This window comes from Pteropus medius, unplaced genomic scaffold (genome assembly GCF_902729225.1).
Source record: "Pteropus medius unplaced genomic scaffold, Ma_sr-lr_union100, whole genome shotgun sequence".
Lineage (NCBI taxonomy): Eukaryota > Metazoa > Chordata > Mammalia > Chiroptera > Pteropodidae > Pteropus > Pteropus medius.
In genome coordinates this window covers 15,747,946-15,769,975 of record NW_024340692.1, presented here as the reverse complement: position 1 = coordinate 15,769,975, position 22,030 = coordinate 15,747,946, and the positions used below count along the sequence as shown (strand labels likewise).

General features: G+C 38.8%; 2 protein-coding genes across 4 annotated transcripts in view; both read right to left on the bottom strand.

Moving 5' to 3' along the window:
* Positions 1 to 6,558: 6,558 nt before the first annotated feature.
* Positions 6,559 to 11,928, bottom strand: LOC120622948 (forkhead box protein D4-like 6). The gene is given in 2 exon segments (XM_039888810.1): positions 6,559 to 7,581; positions 7,583 to 11,928. Coding segments are annotated over 2 exon segments (1,200 nt in total). The 5' UTR covers positions 8,468 to 11,928; the 3' UTR covers positions 6,559 to 7,266.
* A 1,697-nt stretch (positions 11,929 to 13,625) lies between these two features.
* The window catches only part of LOC120623019 (COBW domain-containing protein 2), a 40,276-nt gene continuing 31,871 nt past the window's right edge, over positions 13,626 to 22,030 (bottom strand). For 2 of the 3 annotated variants that reach the window (XM_039888907.1, XM_039889065.1), the window contains 5 exons: positions 21,385 to 21,436; positions 16,746 to 16,814; positions 16,585 to 16,650; positions 14,308 to 14,437; positions 13,626 to 13,944 (listed from right to left, as the gene is read on the bottom strand). In XM_039888907.1, the coding sequence (XP_039744841.1) occupies positions 13,841 to 13,944; positions 14,308 to 14,437; positions 16,585 to 16,650; positions 16,746 to 16,814; positions 21,385 to 21,436 (421 nt within the window). In that variant the 3' untranslated portion in view covers positions 13,626 to 13,840. The remainder of the gene's footprint in view (positions 13,945 to 14,307; positions 14,438 to 16,584; positions 16,651 to 16,745; positions 16,815 to 21,384; positions 21,437 to 22,030) is intronic. The other variant, XM_039888988.1, reaches the window with a different exon arrangement.

The window sequence follows — 22,030 nt, the reverse complement described above, 5'->3', positions numbered from 1 at the left end:
AAGAGCAATTCTCTATGTAAACAAGTAGAGCACACCCAAAGGGTATGTACTTCACTAAGCTGGTCCTTGGGACGTGATGGTGCATGTGCTTGCCCCTCACACCAGAAGGCTGAAACCTGCACTGAAGACCTTCTGGCAGGAAAGAAACAGCATGCCCTGTACACCACCCATGTGTGGCAGGATATCAAGGATGCCCACCATGTGAAGACTGACCAGGACATGAGAAAAAGGGTGTCAGGCAAGATTCCACCAAGATTCCACTTAGAGACACATCATAGTAATTATCATCACTAAATAATAGCTGATATTTATAGAACATTTAGCCCATGCCATTCGCTGTGCTAAGCATTTCACATGCATTATTTCAGGTTAACCCCCACAATGAAATCTATAGTTATCACCACTGTATAGATGGGGAAATTGAAGCTTTGAGAGGTTAAGTTATTTGCTCAAGATCTCAGCTGGTAAGAGGCAGAACTGGAATGCAAAACAACACACATTTCATCCAGAAAGCTAACTCCTCACTGCCATCTATCCTTGGAAACTAGACTAGTCTCTGAGAAAACATGGATCTAGGTTTTATTTTAACAAACAAAAGCTGTTTCTTTACAGTAGGTATCTAAATAGTTTTAGTAAATAATGGAAATATGTTCCAAGATTAAAGTTTCAAAGCTACTGAATGCCATACAAAATAGATATCTTTGTATATATTATATACAGATACGATATATGACATTATATTAAGTGCTGAACATAATGAATCAGGAAATTCAAGCAAAAAAACAACAACAACCACCCAACAGCATTATATAAAACATCAGCTGCTTACCAAACAGGTATTAAATGGTTAAGAAATGTGACCTATTAATGAAGGTATACAAATACAGCCTTACCTAAAACTTCTATTCTAGATAAATAATACTTTTTAAACAATTTTAGTAATTTGAATAAGTTGAAATCCATCTAAAATTAAATCAAAGCCCAATATATGTAACACATTTTTATACACATCACTATAACAGATATAACAGACTCAAATTAATTTCACAAGAATTTTTGGCAATGTGCTGAGAATTGTGGGAGATGTAGAGATAAATAAGACTTGTTCTTTACCTTCACAGGAACTCCAGAGAGGGAGGTACATGGAAATCTTGGCAAATAACTGCAGAATGAGACAAATAAGATAATAAGCCTAATGCACAACAGAAAAATGAAAATGAAAATTTTACTTAGTGTACATACTCATTAAAGTAATAAGGAATCTAAATAAAGTTGGCTACTTTCAATTTTTTTAAAAAACATATTTCTTATATTCAAGTGAAATTTTTTCTGTCCAATCTAATTTTTTTCATATCCTCAGTCCCTTTTATTTGAGGTTATCCAAAAGTGATTTTTCTTCTCATAAGCGTAGAATTTGTGCTATTACTCTACCCTTGACCCTCACTGAATATTACCACATTTTAGCTTTTTCATTTTAAAATACAAAACAAAAACAATAAAAAAACCTACGATTTTGGAACTTTGGCAATTTTTTTAAGGTATAAAGAGCTTCATTCTTGACAATGTAAGACTAGCTTTAAATCTTTAGATGAAATATTTGATTAGTAATTCTATATTTCTATAAGTACGTGGACTATAGCAATCTAGTCTTAAAAGTTGTAAGAAAGCATTATATTTACCTTCAGGAACACTTCACATAAGTTTTCCCAGACTCATCCTTGCCCTAATAAAAATCTGTCTTTTCAGCCGTTGATGCTTCATGGTATCTTGACTACTCCTTGCCTGTATTATTATTTGCTAATATTCATAAGTCTAAATAAACAACTTTATCCCTGTAAATATCTTACCATAAAAATATTGCCGGTAGCCACAAAATCCAGAATGTCAAATTCTTCAAGACAAACGGTCCAGTTTCTTCAACAACAACAACAAAAATGCATTAAAAAAGGACTGGAAAAAAAATTTTAAAAAGACATGAGACCATATTAATTAAACATAATATGTTGACCTTATTTGCATTCTAATTCAAACAAAACAACTAAACAATAGGTTTTGAGACATATAAGGATATTTAAATATTGTCTGGATGAATTGATGTTATTAATGAATTATTTAGGTGTGATAATGGTATTATGGTTACATTGATGGGATTCTTATCTTTTACAGAAATGTCCAAAAATATTTGTGGATGAACTGATAGGATATCTGGGATTTAATTCAAAATAATCCAGTGGGGAGAGGACTGTCAGAGGATAAAGATGAAAAAAGGTTGACCTAGCCTAGAGGAACCTAGAGGTTAATTATACTATCTCTCTACCTTTGCATATGTTTGGAAGTTTCCATTCTATTAAAACTTAAAATTTAAGAGAAAAAAACTGCCTGTAATATGCCATAATCTCTTATACAACAGATACCTTGGACAACACAACAATAGTCACCTTAATTTTAAGAATGATTAGTCATAAATATGGTTTTAAATATATATAGCTAGAGATAGTAAAATTACAATATCTGGGGAAAAAAAAGAGAAATCTCTTATGCTTAATTTAATTTCATTGTTCTCCTTGCCTGGATTTGGGAATATAAACTACTTCGATAGCTGAATAAATCATAACTATCTCAAAATATTCTTTATTAGTGATCTCAATAAACATACTCCTGCATTCTAAAAATAAGAAAATGAAGTTTATATCCAATTATTTCTTTTATAAGCATTCGTTTTAACATATACACCTTGATTATGTTAAGGTAGTTCAACAACAAGGAACTAGTCTTGAACTGAATTTTAGACTGGATTCCCAAGTCTTTTTTTTTCCCCTATACCTAATTTTCTGGGAATTTGGCAAAGGGAGGTGGTGGCAAATTTCAATAGTATTAGTTATTACCTATTTAAGTTTTTGAACCTGGTGGCATATCTAAAATCAATGAATGCTTAAAACATTTAAATAATTTCAGTGCTGATATGGGGAAAAAACAGCTATTAAGACTAAACTATTTTTGTAGAAATTACAGGAAGATGGCATTAGCAATTAAAGATTACAATTTAGGCCGGAATCAGATGTTAATGTGGGAAGACATTTCTACACAATACTGGGAAGAATGAGAGTTATGGGTCCCCCACATTTCCAATAAAATGTGGTGAAGGGCAGGTGCAAAATCTTAGAAGACGAAATTTGCTTTATCTTGCTCCCAGCCTTGTCGTTCTTATTGCCATTTTGATTCTATTCTTTTCCTCGTAGTTTCTGCTGTTTCTCTGGATTTTCTACCGTGTTATTGCGTTCCAATAAAATTGAAAGGAGCAGGGGTGTACGGTTTAGGCTGACGGGAGAAGAGAAAGGTTCCTGAACCATTAGCTACAATACACTCCCATGAATAAGCAAGTGCCAAACGTTTCGAATACTCAATGTACATAATATCTGCGCGTATAGAACACTACCGCCCTGCCAGATCGCACCTGCGCGGGCCAGCTGGTATGGACAGGCACCTAGGCTCCAGTCCGAGTGACCCCGGACATCCTCTCTCCTCTGCAGGGGTCCCCACCTCCACTGACAACCCACGTGCTGACCTGAGGGTGAACAGACCGCTGGTCTTTCCGGGTCCCAGCGCCCTCCACCCTTCCCTAGCTTCTCCCCAGGCCGGTGCCACCCAGCAACCTAGGCACATTACGACTCGTTCACCTGGTCCGGATCCAGTGCCCCGCGCGGGCGCGAAGCGGAGCGCAGGGTCCTTTCGGGAGAGGAATTGGGGACCGGAGCGGCTGCCGCCTGCAGGCGGTCCGGGGTTTGCAGGATCGCCGACGTCTACGTCGAGGGTGCCTGGGTTCTTGGGGACCACGAGGGGAAAGAGAACGAAAATTCTGCAGGGGAGGAGGAACGCACTCTCAGGGATCTTCTGACTCCTCCCTGGCGATCCTAAGTGGAGCCCTCTAGTTCCATGTAGGCCAGGGCATCACCAGGTCCGGTCCCCGCGGCGACCTTTCTCACCGCTCCGCGAGGCACTTCCTAGGAAAATGCAGAGCAGAGCCAGGGGCGAAAGCCTAGGGACCTGGCGGCGCGCGAGTGCGTCGGCTCATCCCGGTCTTGGGGCCCTGGTCCCCGTCAGGTCTCGGCCTCCGCGACCCAAAGGAAGGACAGGCAAGAGATGGTCGCAGTGGTTTAAAAACCTGACAGGGCTTGGCCTCTGCCTAAGTACTTAGGCAACTTTCTTACTTTCTCTAAGTCGCAACATTTCATGTTTATATAATGGAGATTCGGTAATATTTTAGTCTTTGGGTGCTCGGAGGGCTAAAGGGAACATTCAGCGCCTGGCACAGATTGCAGGAATTAACCGTCAGCCGCCATTGTTACTATTAGCGTTATTAGCCCGCAGGGCCAGAGAGAATCTCTTCCCGGTTTCCCGCACTGCCCTCGGCCCAGCCTCCTGAGCCTCCCAGGCCCTCGCCATCCAGTCCAGCCTTTCGACTCTGCTCCCCCGACCGCTCTGGACACATCGAGTCAGCCCAGCCTCAAGAACACGAACCCGAGGGTCGAAGACGACCCTCAATCCCGTCGTACAACTCGGAAGCAACGGACCCCGCATGCGACGGGTTAAAATGAGGCCGGCCCCGCGACGAACAGAAGCCGGTGGCTCAGAAGGCTCCCTGATGCTCCTGCGCTGAATCACCGGGATCAGTGCGTCGGCCCCACGCGCTGCGGGGTCGGAACGCGGCCAGGCCTGGTCACAGCGCCCAGCACGACGCGCTCTCCACACATTCCCTCCGCCGGCCGCCCCTGCGCAAGGGGTTTCGGCGCCACCACAACACCCGGGACGCGCCAGCCCGGCCAGCAGTAAGGGCTTGGCAAGTGCTTTGTAGTTACGGGTCATTCACGCGGCCCCCACTAAAGGCTGAACCACTCCACGCGGCTGCGGCACTTTGGACCAATGGGCCCTAAACGCCAGATTCCGTCGGAAAGCGTTTAATTTACTCTTCCACGGAATAGATTTTTTTTTATATATAAAGTTATCGTTCGATATAGCGGCATTAGGTAAAAATTAGGAGCTTGGAGGCCGGCTGGGGCCAGGTTCTGCCCCGCAGTCACCCATGTTGGTGGCTGTGCCGGGGCAAAGGGAGAAAAGAAAACTCCAAATTTTCTACGGACCGCGGGACGCGCCCGGAAAGCCTCGAAGGTCGGCTCCGGGCTCAGCGGTCGGCGCTCCGACGATGTCTGTCGACCGAATACATGAACCACTGTAGGCCTGGAGATGTTTTCGCACAAAGGGCACGGGGGAGTTGTAATGTGAATGGGACAGTTCTCAACACAAAATTAGGCTCCTTTTTTTCTCGGCTTGTTTTCAAACTCTTCGGTTAGCCCAGATCTGCAGAATTTGTTATAACAATTTTAAAGCTGAGGTGCTGAGGGTCAGACAGACTGAGTTCACGAATGGGCAAAGCCCAAGGAAGGAGAGGTGGGTGAAGGGGAAGGAGGTTTGGGGGGTCGCTTGCAGCCCGAGGATTAGGCCTATGTAGGAAATTGGTGATGGATGCCAGACGGCCGAAGGCTACAGGTGAATAGCGAAGGGTAGAATCGGAAGTTCTCTGACCTGGCGCCTACCGGGGGTTGGGCTTGGGAACTTTCCAGAACGTCCCTGGAACCGCAGTACAGCAAACAGGGAGGAGGTGGGGAATTGCAGGCTGGACAAGCGTGGGAAGTTCTGAGTGATGGGTGGAGAGAAGAAGCTGGAGTAAAAATGGACTAATTAAATGGCTGTAAAAACGCGCGTCTCTACGTCTTCCCTCCCTTTTGAGGAGTTCGTCAGAGCCGGGCAATAACTGAAAGGAAACGACCTTTTCACACCCACGGAGTCGCTTCTTCCAAAGCGGCTCGGAAAGCATTTCTTAAGAAACGAGAGCATGCTCGGGGCGTGGAGAGGCACAGGGTCTCTAGAAATTTGCTTTGTCTAGTGGAAGTATTTCGTGATGGGCATCTTGGTCTTATTTTCCTCCCACCCAGTCACCTGAAACCTTTCTGGTTGTAAAGTCCTTTCAGAAATTAGTTCTTTTCAAGACAAAAAAAGTTTCTCTCTATTCTAAAGAAAGAGAATAGGAGCCCTTAGGAGGCTGCTGCTTAGAGAGAGGATTTTTTAAATTGCATATGTCCAGGACATGAATGCTGTATTTGATGTATCTCTTTCCTTTGGGCTCTAGTTTTGAAAATTCTAATGCTTTTTAAAAATTGTTCCCCCCTTTCGGAATAAACGTTGGCTACTACATTCCAAATTGATCTGTCTTCCAACTTATTCAGGAGAAAAATCAACGTCTTTGGGAAGATGGAAAATAAATGAAGAATATAGTTTTTCTTCAATTCTTTTATACCATAGGTTCCGTACATACTAAATCTCATGTTTCAAAAGACAAGACTTTTTCAACTTGAAATATTCGGAAGTTTGAAAAGCCATTTTGAAAATCAGTTGTTTCTGATACCTATAATGAATATTGTTGAATTAGGAGCTAGAACTAAGTTTTAAAGTTCTATTTAGAAAGCGAATACCGAGAAATAATATAAAATAAACGATGTCATGCAGCGAGTGATTTAGCACTTTATTCAGTCTATATAAGTAGGTTTAATTTTAACACCTCTCCATGGAAGTTGGCACATCAGACACATAGATCATAAATAAATGCTCTGAAATTAAAATTCTACTTATACATCGATTTCAGGAAGACATATGAAGGACATGAGCATTTTGCACTGGACTTGGGAATAATACTTGAAGTTCCTAGGGAGTGAAAAAGGGGGAACAGGTTGCACACTGGACGTTATATCTTCTTTGTTTTTCTTTAATACCAGAACAAAATGCCCACTCACTTTAATAATTCTGGAAATGTGCAAATCGGAAAAGCCCTGGAAGCCACAACTGGAGACTGGAAAAAGGCAAGGCTTGACGCCATCGGAAGTTTACTTTCAGGTTGTCTCACAGGAACAGTACCCAACTTTTCCTTTGTAAATAAATGGACTGAAATTAGTGGTTGCTCTGCTGCGGGATGCTGATGCACACGCCTAGTCCGGGCTGTGCAAGGTGGCGGTGCGGAAGGATACGGCGGAGGGGAGAACCCATCTGGGCCTCTCCGCCCTCCAGCGTGGCTCCAGTTCTGACCTGCGGAGTTGGAGCCAGGGCAGGGTGTGGGTGCTACTCAAAAGGCCGACGAGGTCCCCTCTCTGCCCGACTTCAGCCTATCTGCTCCGGGTTGACACGCCAGCAGCGCCGCGGCGGCGGACAGGTGCCGGCCTAGCAGCAAGCCCTTGCTGGCGCAATCTTCCTGCTGCTGGTGTTGCAACATCGTCCGGGCGGCAGCGGCGGCGGCTGACACGTGGAGCAAGGGGGCAGCGGCTTGGGGGTGCAACAGACACGTTGGGCGCTGCAGCAGGTGGCAGTAGCCCCACGCGGTCGGGGGTAGACTCTGCGAGTCCTCTCCTCGGACCCCGTGCATGATACTCTCGATGCTGAAGGAGGTGCATCCGCCTCCCCGCCGCCACGCCGGCCCTTTGCCCTCCTCCCACCGCTGGGAGCCCAGTGAGGGCTGAAGTACCGGCAGGGCGCGGTGGGTCACGAGATCTGCGCCTTGAGCTTTCCTCGTCGCCTCAGCGTAGGCGGGGGCGGACAGCAGCAGGTAGCGAAGCGGATGAGGGTGCAGAAGCGCGCACGGGCGACTCACAGGGGCGACCGCGGGGCAGACCCCCGGGACAGGCTGCGGCGGGGCTGGGGGACCGAGCAGCAGGCCAGGATAGGGGCCGCGCAGGGAGGCGGACGCCGCGGGCAGTGGGTAGGGGTGATGCAGGTGGGCTCCTGGGGGCGGGTGGTGGCGCTTGAAGCGCTTCCTGCGCCGGAGAAAGCTGCCGTTGTCGAACATGTCCTGAGAGGCAGGATCCAGGCTCCAGTAGTTGCCCTTGCCTGGATGGCCGGGCTCGCGGGGAATCTTGACGAAGCAGTCGTTGAGCGAGAGGTTGTGGCGGATGCTGTTCTGCCAGGCCGGGAACTTGCGCCGGTAGTAAGGGAAGCGGCCGCTGATGAAGGCGCAGATGCCGCTGAGAGTGAGGCGCTTGTGTGGACTCTGCAGGATGGCCATGGTGATGAGTGCAATGTAGGAGTAGGGGGGCTTCCCCGGCTGCGGGGCGTCCCCAGAGGCTGCCGGAGACCCTGTCGAAGCCGTGAACTTGGTGCCAAACTCAGGGGAGTCGCTCCGGCAGCCGCCGCTCTTCGTGCGCTTGCAGGGCAGCGCGCTCACGCCCTGCCGCGCCCCCTGCGGCTCCGGCTGGTGCAGTGACTCTAGGAGCTGCTTGCTTCCCTCAGCCTCCTCGTCTTCCTCTTCCTCGTCGGCGTCCTCATCTTCCCCCTCTCCAAGGATATCGATCTCACCGTCTTCCCCGTCGGAGCCCCGGAGGCTGCGCGGTGGTGTGGAGCGAAGGCGCTTAGCTCTTGGCAAGTTCATGGAAGAGAAGGTCCTGCAGCCGCTGGAGAGGTGGTGGCCGCTCACCTGGCTCGCAGTGGGCTGGGCTGGAAGCCTGGGTTCAAGACGTTTCAAAAAGTGGGGACGCTCATGGCGGCCCTTTTAGGCGATCTTCTTGACTTTCGGTTTCTCCTCCTTTACAATACTGTCCAGCAAAGATGCGCTTTGCCTTTTATTAAAGCTCCTTCCAGTCCTTGTGTGATGGACTCCCCCACCCCTTTATACCTTCTTCTTGCCCTACCTCTGAGCGCTCCCACCTCCTTGAAATCCAATGATGACGGTTCGCTGTGCATTACTTGACGTGGTAAGAGCCTTAAGCAGCTGCCTCCTTACACCTACCGACCACCAAGGAATATGCGCCACTCCTCAGGTTAGCCAGCCAATCGCGCCCGGAGTTTCACAGGCTCTATTAACGAACTTTTAAAACTGCACATATAAAAAGGGGATAGGAAAATAAGATACCTAGCAATCTGTGGCCACCTCGATATTCAGGTTTCTTTCCTGGAGGATAGAAATGGAGGGGGGTGCACTGACATATATGCACGTAGTGCTTGTAAAAAAAAAAATGTGTAACAGTAAAAGTATGTTTTTGTGTTTCATAGCTGGTTAATCACCTATTTTCACTGGTGGATTCTGTCCTCATCCAGAATAATGAGCTGAAATATTTTTAATGTTCTAACTATCCCCGAGCTCAGGGATGTGTGAAGGATTGTTTTGTTGTCCCTACTACCTCCACCCCAGCTCCCCCAAAGTGTTCTCTCTGACTCCAGGTTTCAGAAAAGGCTGAAATGTCCTGGCATTAAGTTGTGGAAGTTCAGGGTGAAGGGAAAGCAGGAAGGCTAGACAGAAGTCGCCTTATAGTAGCGATTCTCCAACTTTTTGAACATTTAACAGTCACAATATGAAATACATTTTATAAGTTTTGCATATAGTTACATAGCCCAAGTTTCATAAAGCAATATACTTTAGCGTGATCACTGATGATATATATACATGTATGTGTGTGCGTGTATATTTTTTTAATGGCGAGGACCAACTAAATTGATTTTGCCACATACTAACCAGTATGACCTAGTTGGAAAAATCTTGTTTTCACAAAATGGCCCTACAACTTGAAGGCATGCACCCAGTCTGTGAGGAGCCCCTCTCTCTCCACCTCCCTCTCTCCTTCCACTCTTTCCTTCTTTCAGAAAAAACAACATTAAGCACTTTTATTATAATAATGAAACTTAAATGAGGCAAGGAGAGGCTGCAGTTTAAGTATCTTTAAGTCACTGGGTTGTCAATTATTAATCACACAGAAGAGGAATCGAATGACAGAGAAGCTCCATTTAAGTCATTCAACATTTTGGAGCTAACGAGGTTTCTCGATTGGTTTCATTTAAATCAGCTCAGAGAATAAAGTAGCAGTACCATGGAATATAACTTAATGTGTGTTCTATAAATAGAGATTTTATAGTAAAATACTAAGCCACAGTATATGTACATAATTTTAAACTTACCTCCGTGTGAAAAGAATTTGAGGTAGGCTCTAATAAAAACGCAGTATAAAAGAATAGTGTATTACGCTACCGATTGTCACATAGTAAATGATCCATTAGTGTTTGTAAAATAATGAATTTTCAATGAGAAATCAGAAGTCAGCTAAAAGGTCAAAATATAAATAAAAAGTAGCTTAAAGTAGCTAGTGCCCTCAGGATAAAATTTTAGGAAAAAAAGCTTTCTTGCAAATCTTTTTAAAGTCTTATGCTTTACTCCTGAGGTGTTTACCCTCGAAAGCTTCCCAGTCGTGTGTAGCTTGAAGTAGGATAAATAACAGAAGGTTTTGAGTGTAATAGATTTGTGTTTGAATCCCAAATTTACCAATTACCACTTGTGTGAGCTACTAAATTAAGTTCTGGAGGGCAGAACAGGTGTCTTATTCAACCTTAGAATCCCAGATGCCTCCCCCTCAACCCCCTGCAGGTATGGCACAGTTCTTTCATCAGCATAGGAATCTGATTACCTGGGGAAAGGAGTATTGTTAGTTTTCCTAGAGTAAACTTCTATGCGGATTTGGGTTATTTAAAAATGAAAGAAGAAAAGTAGGGTCACACTCAGAAACAAACAAAACACACACACATTGATGGGGGTATGCCAAAAGGCACAAAGGAGACTACTGAAAGAGTTCCCAATCGTCAAAGCTGCAACAATTTAAACAACGATATAAGTAATATTGAATTATAACCCAAAGTATAAAATAAATATTCATGCGTCTGCACTGATAAATGATTGAGTAAATTAATAAATGAGGGGAAAGAGGCAAATCTCCCTTGCAGAAGAATTCCAAATAAATTATGTAGATACTCTACCCTTGAAGAAATAGAGCATAAACCCCACTCCTTTATTTTATGCAGCACATAACGACTTCCTTCCAGGAAGTATAGTATGGGAAAGGGGGAAAGAGTGAGAAATCTGACAAACACTACTTCAGCCAGATGATCAGGTGATCCATGTCAACATCAACAGACATGTCATGTTGATAGTATACACCCCTTGAAATGATATGATGAAAATGGCACTCTGTTATCTTCTTCCCCAAATTCCCAACCTAATCATGAGAAAAACAGACAAATTCCAATAGATGAACATCTTAAGTGCCTGACCAGTATTCTCAAAACTGTCAGTCACTCAAACAAGCAAAGCCTAAGAAACTGTCACAGCCTAGACAAGTCTAAGGAGACATGACTGCTAAATGTAATGTGGAATCCTGGATAGGAACCTGGAAACGAAAAGGGACATTAGGTAAAAATTAAGGATATCTGAATACAATATGGGCTTTAGTTAATAATGATGTATCAATATTAGTTTACTAAGTGTAACAAATACACCATACTATTATAAGATATTAACAGTGTGGGGAGGGAGTGGAGGGAGAGATATAGGAACTCTCTTGTTCCCATTTATCTGCTCAATTTTTCTGTAAATCTGTTCTGAAAAATACATTCTATTAAGTTTAAAAAATTAAGCATATGGAAAAAAGGGCCTAATAGCCCCCTCCCCCCAAAAAATAGAAACTTAGTAAACTAATGTCCATCAACTGATGAGTGGATAACAAAACGTGATACATATTTAGCAATAAAAAGAAAGTGTTCATCCATGTGACAAAATGGATGAACCTTGAAAACATGATAGTAAGTGAAAGCTACCTCTCCTCAGAGAGCCTTTCCATGACCACTCAAACTAAAGTTGATTTTTATTTTTATCAGCCTTCTTAGGGATACCTCATATTTTTAGGTCCCTCCACCAAAATGTAAGCAATATGAGAACCTGGCCTTTATCTGTCATATGCAGTTTCAGCCCCAGCACAAATACCTGAACAAACTGGAAGCTCTCTTAATAAATGGTTGTTTTTTTTTTAAATGAATGTATTCTATGCTATACTATGAATATCTATGCAGCAATTAAAGAATAAGAAATATTTATATGCACTGTCATGGAAAGATTTAAGACTAATAGTTGAGTTAAAAAAAAGCAAACTGCATTACAATATGTTTTATTTAAAACACGCATTATAAAAATACTTTCCTTGAGGATATTTATGACAAGTTCATAAGTTTCCTGAAGTAGCTTAAATTAAAGCTGTAATCACTGGAAAATCATTCACTTTGGGAAACAAGGTAAACCATGTGTGTGTACGTGAAAAGAAACATCTCAAAAGACAGACATTAAACTGACAACATTGCTAACCCCTAAGAAATGACTGACTGAAAAAGAAAGGTCAGAGGAGACTGACCTCATCTGTAATGTTTGCGTTTTCACAACACAAATGTATTCATGCAATACTTATGTAACAAAAAACATTTAAAGATTAATACGTTTAAAGGAAAAAACAAATATTTGAGTTAATAAATATAGATTTTTAAGAGTATAGATTAATATTACTTCAAGCATTTCTCCCACAACAGGACAATTAATTATAAGTCCTTTGTCCTGGTCTAGGAGAGATGACAAACTATTTGCCAAGGAACATTATGAAGTATTACTGTGACTATATTATTTAGAAAACAAATTTAATTAAGTTGTTAGGAAGAAACATCTACCTAGGCTCTCTATTGTGTGCCAAGAGCTCAGTTGGTGCATTAGAAGCCTGTTTAATTCTCACAACAACCTTGAATTGTTGATATCACTGTCAACTTTATAAATAAGGAAACTCATTTCAGAGAAAATACTGTGCCCAAGATTAGAAGCAGCAGAGCTAGAATTAAAGCCCAGATCTGACTCAGAAAGTAGCTTTTTTTTTCCAGTTAGAATTCCATTTTATCTTTTCATTTTTTAGCTGTTGACTTTTTATTGGGCAATTTGCCAACACAAAATAAGCATATTCTCTCAACCATGAATTAAGACAACGGATTCAGGAAGCAAATGAATGAATATAGAGAAGTTATATACAAAAGATACAGAATGCAGGGAAAAGGAAAAAGAACCATTCAAGATACACAGATGTCATTCTTCCATTTAAAATGCTAAAAAAAAATTCAAAAAGCCATTTTGGAAGCCTTCTCTGATATTTAATGATGACTAGTTTGGGAAAGTTCTTTTTGAAATCCATCTAATGTTATTTTCCTACAATTTATGCTGGCCTTTAGTAGGAATAGGAAAAAAGTAAGCCATTGTATACTTACACACTAACTATTTATATATAAAGATCACTGAATTATCAAAAGTTTCTGCAGTTATATCTGAAGGTTTGTACCTAGTCACTTTTTATTTTATATTGAAAATTTTAAAGGTTCAAAAATAACCAAGATGAATTTAATACCAGTAGTAAATAAAATCTACTTAAAACTAAGAGATGGCTTCAATTAATTTCTTTGACTCAGACTTCTTCCACTTATAAGTCTCTAGCCACAACAAACCTTTTATTTCATTTAATAAAAATAGTGACATTTGTTTTCAAAAATTTTTGTCAACAAAATCATACCTATGCAACAAACTTAAGTTCTAAAGGAAAATGACAATGTTGAATTAAGTTTTATCAGCATTATTATAAATAACTTCCATGGGTAAGAAACTCAACATATGTCAACTCCGAAGCCAACTCTGAAAGATATTTTTGTATTTCTATTTGAAAATCTATTTGGAAAAAAAAAAAAAAAACTACAGAGGGTATTATTATATTTATTGTATAAGTGTCAAATACTTTACAGTACTTATTTACTATATCTTATGTATTTTATAAAATAAATATATTTTAAAGTACACTGGAATTCATAACAGAAGTAATGCAAAGAACAGATAACTGAAATATACCCAGTAAGAAAACTGATTCCCAATATTATCGTCCAATCCTTTTGATAAGAAATGCTTCTAATGTTATGGATACACTTGATCTTTGAAATGTGTTGTCCACCGCTTTTCTGTTTCTGTCACAGTAGCTATAAATAGTTGTTTAAGGATATCCTTATCTAAATTCCTGCCTGCAAACAGAACAAAATGTGGTATGATTATACTTTGCTTATTATAATGACACAGTTTACCTATCAATTCCAAATCTTTAAATGCTTGTTCTTCAGAAATTTACAAAAACAATAGTATCTGAGTGATTCCTTCCTTAACTTTCTGGTTAAGTCCCCCAGAACCCAATTAACATTTGGATTAATCACTTTTCTAACACTGTTTGAAGAGTTAAAGGTCTAACAAGTTCTTATGTTATCACATGATTAAGACAAATACATTAACCACAATCTTATTTAGTTTTAAACAAAGGATTCTAATTGGTTAATACTGCTTCTCCCTTATATTTTTTGCTTTGCTTTAAAATTTAACTCTTTGTAACTAACCAATGAGAACCAATCGATTTGTTCTCTCAGTGTCATCTTTCCAGCTCACTGGAGTCTCCTCCAGATCATACAGCTCATGGACACCTTGAACAATCACTTGCTGTCGTTTGTCTTTGATAGACACCAGCCCCTGGTCAGAGGAGAATGAATAGTCAGCCTTATTTTGAACTGAAAAGCAGACATCAAGCACTGATTGATGTTAATAGATTAATTTTTCCTATTCCTTTTTAAAATACAAACTTGTAAAGAAGATGCTGTTAAAATTATTTATTTCCAGTTATTTGAGCATTAAAGAAGTAGTTTCTTAAAGCTTTCCATTTTTAAAAAGGGTTTGTGCACACTGATTTTTTTCTAATGACAAAATACATGTATAAGGATGTTCTTTCAGTGTTATTATAACAAAGAACTGAAACAACAAAAATGTATTAGATTCTACTAATTAATCTACTTTTAAAAATTGTATACTTTTCACAGTTTTAGTGGAACATTTGAGAAGTTAAAGGAGTTTGGTGATAAATCATTTGTTTTTTAATGAGTTGCAACATATGGGGTAGATAATGATGAAATAAAGAAAAAGACTATTATGTTTATCTGAATGAAAAGTTCATTTTATATGATTTGCAGAAATGAGGGACAAATTATCTAATAAACTGCCTCCTATAGAGATGAAATCATTTCTCTGAAATTTGTTATACATAGTTGTTAAAAAATTAATAAATATTAAAAAATAATAAGAGACAAACCACTGACAGTCATTTTAAACATAATTTTTGTATATTTTTTTGTGTATTTATGTATTTTGGGTGTTATGTTTTTCTAGTTTTTCTTTTCCTGTGCCCAGTTGTGTTTTCTGGTTCTTTCCCCCAGTTTTATTGAGAACAATTGACATATAACATTGCATAAATTTAAGATGTACAACATAATGATTTGTTTTCTGCTTTATAAATTTGAATTTTAATAATAAATAAGAAACTCCTTGGAAAGAATTACCCTAGCATCAATTTTGTGTTACTTGTATACAACTCTGAAGCATTAGCTGTTACTAAACATTTTAAACATGCTGATTATATTGGACTACTATGTGTAACAGGAAAGAGTAAGAAGTCTGTGGAGATAAAGACTGTGTTGTTCCAGATTCACTCAGTGTTGCTGTGATGAGAGGAAGGCCAAAGGAGGAATCAAAGAGGACAACTGCAGAAAAATTGTCACATAGCTAAAGACAAAATTCAAACTGGGATGGTGCAGGATGAGCCACTGAACTCTGTGTAGAGGTCTTGGTGGCAGCATTAGTATAGTGCCCAAAATGGCTGCTCTCTAGGTACCACCTCCTATTCAGTACTATGGGATAAATGCAGTTACAGAATGAAATACGATCTACCAGTTAGGATGATGGAATGTAGATGGTGCTACAGTCATTAAAGCAGCAGGATCAGCTGGGAAGGGTTTGAGATTCACCTGTGTTGCTCCGCAACACCAATCCCAGCGAGAGCCAGCACAGGGAGTGAAGAAATCTCAACCTAAATAGTTTCTCCATAGTCTCAACCTTTGTCATTCTAGTGACCCCAGGAAGTCAGTCCCTAAATGGAGAATCTAGTTACTAAAAGTAACAATAATAAACAGTAATAATAAAAAGTATATGCACTTCTGGAAACAAGAGCAGACACTCAAATGATTGCTAATAGGTTAAGCACACAACCTAGAACCACTGCCCCTTGGAAAAAACACCTTTTGAGACATAAATACCAAAATGTCAAGTATTATGAATGGGTTTCCAAACACTGAGCAAGAATTCTTAATAGTCTTTGGTAACTTTTTTATAATATGACAAATCTTTAGAGTCTGCTAGATGCATTAAGAAGCATAAGCTTCAGCTGCAGCAAGATTTCTAATATTATTTCTCTGTTAATCAAACTCTCTTGGAAAAATAAACACAGGAAAACATTCAGTTTTCTCTAACTGACCAAACTATGTGCTAAAGGAGGGAGAGTTTCAATTAGTCAAGCGCAACCTAAACTGCTCAAAACATTTTGGAGAGCACAAAGTAACATTTCAAAGCCCACAGATTGTTTTAGCTGCAACACTAAACAAAGCTGTACAAAAAAATCATGTTTTATGAAGTGATTTCCAAAGCTTCTTTTCAGCAATGGAAATAAGGAAAAATGTAAATAGGCAAAGATTATTTGTACTAAAACTGGTACTTCTGTTTAAGACCAATATGATTTTATATAACAGCCAAGAAAGAGACTTTGTCCAAAAGTATAAAACTGTATACTGCACCTTTAGTCGTATGACCTCCATGCAGTCATCATCCTTGTTTCTCACATTCTTTTCCCATAGAAGATTCTGTATTGAGTGACATATTTTAATAAGATCAATCATTGCTAATAGCAATAATGTAACAACTGATAAATCATTAATCGGTTAAATATTGTATTCACCTGAATAAATACATTTAGACTTTCTTCCTTTGCATTTCCTGGTACTTCAAATGTGACTGTAATAATACTCTGTAAATCAAGAGATGATAATGATTTTTATAGTAATGTCAATATATTTTTTAAAATCATAAGTTTTAAAATGAAAAGCAAGGAACACATTCATAGAAATTTCTGTTGCCTAACCATACATATTAGGTATATTTTCTTCACTATTATTTGCCAGTTTTTAGTATCAGCAACTCCATTTTCTGTAGAGTTAATCAATAGTTCAGAGAAACTCATGAAAGGACATACTCATCACGTAATTCATTCTTTCCAGGATTCTCAGCACTAAGAGGGAATGTAATACATATCTATAGTGTTTCAGCTACGTACTGAGCCAGGTACTTTTGCCTAGGTCACCTCATTTCATCTTTTATTTACTTGTGACAACAATCCTGTGGAATGAAGAGAATGATTGCCATTTTATAAACCAGGAGAAATAAGGCTCAGAAAAAAATAAACTACCCAGAACCAGATGTAAACTCAAAAGCAAAATTTTAACTCTGTCCTTTGGAAAAACTAAATACTAAGGAAAGGTTTGGTTTATCTCTGACCAAGCATGTGCCAAGGGAAGAAGAGTTCCTAGAGATGAGAATGAATAGTAAAATGTCATCTTTGGTTTAGAAGTTGACATCATTATTAAAGGTTAACTTTGAGACTTATTTTTCCTCCTTATCTTGATAAATCTCATTGTCGACTCCAAGAAACCAGAAGCTTTAGATTTTCTCTAGTCAGCTGCATAATTAAAATCCAAAACTCCATTTGCTACTGTGACCCAAAATTTCAAACTAAATGATGAAAATCTTCGAAGGCTAAAAACCCAATAAAAACACAAACCCCATCTTGGATAAGGAGAATAAGATACTCAAGCCAAGTTTTAAAATAGGCAGAAAGAACATACTAAAGCACAGATTTCTATCATTTCCTAGAACTGCGTATCTTAACAGCAATTTTACTCACCAGTAGAAAATCAAAGACTTATAGTAGAAAATATGAAAAGACCAAAACTGTTTTTATCCAAATAGAGTTAGAGAATAGCTAAAGGTAAGTATTAAAGACCAATGTAAGCACAAAATATATTAGCATTAGTCTCTACTATTGCTAGTTAGTAGGAAAAGCAGATAGCACTTTCTAGACCTGCAAGTTGACTAAAATTGGATTTAAAAATGTCAGAATTTTAAGAGTATTTACTCTGTTGCAATGGCCAAATGGTAGAAACTATGTAACATTAATGGATGAATGAATAAAGAAAATGTAGTACAATAATGTAGTATAAAAATGCAGAATAATAGAACATTATTCACTCTTTAAAAAAAAAAAAAAGGAAATCCTGTCATATATTACAACATGGATGAATCTTGAGGACATTATGCTGAGTGAAATAAACCAGTCACAGAAGGACAAATACTGCATGATTCCACTTATACGAGGCATCTACATAGTCAAACTTATGGAAGCAGAAAGTAGAATGGCAGCTGCCAAGGGCTAGGGGGAGGGGAAAATGGAAAGTTGCTATTTAATGAGTACAGAGTTTCAGTTACGCAAGGTGAAACAACAATGTGCATGCAGCTAATAATACTGTACTATACACTTAAAGATTTCCTAAGAGGGCAGATCTCATGTTATGTGTTCTTTTACCACAATTTTTAAAAAAAGTTTATTTTTAAATCTTAAACACTGCTTTTAAACTATGTTTTTATAAGTTTAGAGTAACAGTATGCATTTAAACAAAATGAGTCTTTCCTCCTCAAAGCAATACTTACAAATACCTAAAAATCTATATCAAAATGTATAGCAAATCACATCAAAACACATAGCAAAAGACTGCCAAGTAAACGTTATTTGTCAGTTTCAAAGGACAGTAGTGATTTAACCTTCAACAATGCTAAACATGTCTTTTATTTAAGTTGGATAACTTGGTTTTTAATATTGAGAATGCCTCAATATAATACTCAATATTGCTTTATTCTTAAAGAATTTTATATCAGGGAATGATTTTTGCTTTCTGAAGGTTAGAGATATGACAATATTTCTAAGGGGTTCAATTAACTTCAGCATGAGACTTTTTTTAAAGTTTTAAAAATTAAGACAATGCATCATGGGGCTCAAGGAAGGAAATACACATTTTAAAACCAGAAGTTTTTCTATACTCTTCTCACATTAAAAAAACCCTAAAAAAGATGAAATCCATAAATTCTCAGGGAAAAGATAAGGGTCACAGCTCATTATTCATAATTAGCCCTACTAATTAAGTATGTATAGATTGCCACTCAGGTTTTCTTATCTACTTTCCCATCCTCCAACCCCAGGTCCTCCTTATAGGGAGTGAACAAGAAATCCATGAAATATAAGAACTGCACTAAACATCATTCAGAGATACACTATGTCCTAGGTAGTACCCATTTCAGACTTTTTTTCCCAGTTTATTTTTGTTTTGAATCTAAAATTAACTTCTCCTTTAACACAGAAGGAAATAGAAAACTGAGACAAGTAATTCAGAAAACTAAAGTAAAATAAGGTACTGCTGTTAAAATAAAATTTAGGAATAATCCCTAAATTTTATGAATTTGTGTTTGGCTTGTTTTTTCTTTAACCTACCAGGTTATTTCTGTTTTCTACTATTTTGCAAACAATATCTAATATGTAATAATTTCTATGTTTTCTTAATCTAGAAAACTAAGCCCACTAACATGCTTAAACCTAAAACTTGCATCTCCATACTCCAGTCCTCCGCTCCTCTTTTCCTGTGTAATCTCTACTGTGATATCCTGCAACCTGGTAAACAGCTGAATATTTGGCGTTTTCATACAAATCAGTTTGCCTTCCAGATTTCTCTATTTCTAGGCTCCTCTAGTCAGCAGTCCCTAACCTTTCTGGCATCAGATACCGGTGTTCCAATGAGAATCTAATGCCTGATGATCTAAGGTGAAGCTGAGGCAGTGATGCTAAGCTAGCGCTGGGGAGCGGTTTAAAATACAGATGAAGCTTCGCTTCCTTGCTTGCTGGCCGGCCTGTCGCTCATCTCCTGCTGTGCGGCCCGGTTCCTAACGGGCCATAGACCGGTACCAGTCCATAGCCTGGGGTTTGAGGACTCCTGTTCTAGTTAATCTAGGCTTGTTCCCCATCACTTCTCTCTCTTCTTACTGCTCCATCATCAGTTAGTTAGGTTATTCAGACAAGTCTACCTGTGAAACAAATGGTGCTCAGTTTATCCCACTTCTATTCTCAATGTAACTAACATAGTTCAGGCCCCCATTACAGAGCATCTGAACTTCTGCAATATCTTCCTGCTTGGTTTTCCGACTCCACACTCCAATATAGCTCACCTGACACTATCTGCTAGCACAGCATCAGTTCTTTTTGCCTGGCAAATCAAAGCCAATACCAGAATCCCAGTACTAAGCATTCACCAAGACTTCTGCGCTGGAGTTCTCTTCTAGAACATTTTCTCTTTCCCACTTTTAAGCACTTGAATTGTTCTTTCCCTTACTTTAACTACCAGATCAAAAAAAAAAAAATTAGCAGTTTGAGGTTACTTTTTTGGTATAGTCAGAACAGCAGTTACCTCTTTGGGAGAAGGTTACTGACTGGGAAGAGGCACAAGGGAACTTTCTTAATGGTTTTGGAAATCTTCTATATCTTGATCTGAGTGGGAATTGCAGAGATATGTGTTCACATATAAATATGGACAGATAAGCAGGTTACAATATACGTGAAGATATGTTGACTTATATACTAAAAATGCATTATACTTTATTTACAGTATATAAAAAAATACTATCTTTTACAAAGCCTCAGATCTAAATCAAATGAGACTGTTCATGCCTCTCAATTACATAGCCCTTTGTCTGCAATAATATTATATCCTGTACTATGTTCATATATCTAAAGCAGGAAAGTGCATCAAAATCTTCTGTACAGCTTTGAAAAAATAGACATGCTCTAGTTACTGATGAAATGACATAATGTCTGGGATTTGCTCTAGCAGGGGTTATGGGTACATGCAGATTCATTATACTATTCTTGTTATATGTGTGTTTGAAATTTTCTTTTTAAAGAAGTTTAAATAATACTGCAGCAAAAGAAATGTTGGGAAGTTAGATGAAATAAAATCGGCAAAATGTTGATGGCCGTTGCAACTGAGTCATGCATACAAAGGGTTCATTTTACCATTCTACTTTATATATTTTTGAAATTTCCCAAAATAAAATGTTAAAAATGTACATATACATTAATATGTACATACCCAAGGCCCATTCCTGAATATACAAGGGGTAATGACAACTGAGTATCCAAGATTTTTTTAAAAAAAGCTCTAAAATTTATTCTGATGTACACTCCCATTTGAGCATCACAGTTTATCATTCTTTTAACATTCACTGAGCACCCACCATATACCTAGCAATGAGGATTTTTAAGGAATTGACAGACTGCTGTAAGAGAAAAGGATTTCAACCCAAACTATAAGGCATTATAAATGCCATGATAGGGGTACATTCAAAATACTTTTTTAGAAATAGTTTCAATAAAACAGTCCTAAATAGAACCAATGCAGTTAAAGAGATACTCTAAAAATATTTTTTTAAGATTTTTTTACCTGATCAAGGTGAGGTTGTATTGTTGGCAAATGTTGAAGTTTTTTCTGTAAACTAAGAACAACTGATTATAAATTCAGAGATCAACACATTTCTGATTTAACATTGTACACTTCTTGGAGATACAAAGCTAAATAAGGAAGAGAAATTCCACAGTTGAATCTATTATATAGTTTACATGTAGTTCACATATTCTAATAGAGAAAAGCTGGCAGACTGTTTAAAAACTTTTTAAAAAAAGTACATACATTCACATGCATACATATATACATAATATAAAGAAAAATTAATCTTTAGCAACATTATTTTGTGTGGTTAAATATGTCAGTAGATTTCTTTTTAATTCCAACAGATCTAACACAGGCCTAGAATAATATACATAAGCATTTACTATTGCTCAAAATTTCATCAACTCTCCCTATGCTTCCCAATATGAACATGCTGGTACCTAAAAAAAAAGTTAGAACAAGTTTTCTCTTATCAATGTTTTCCCTTGAATACAACTACTTAGTAAAAATAGAGAGTATCCAGAAATATAAACCTTCTAGTCAGTTACCCATAGTTGAGAGAACATAAGTCAGAATCTTAAAAATGCATTGTTTTCATATAAAAAGAGCAAGAAGATCAATTTGGCATAACAAATTATAA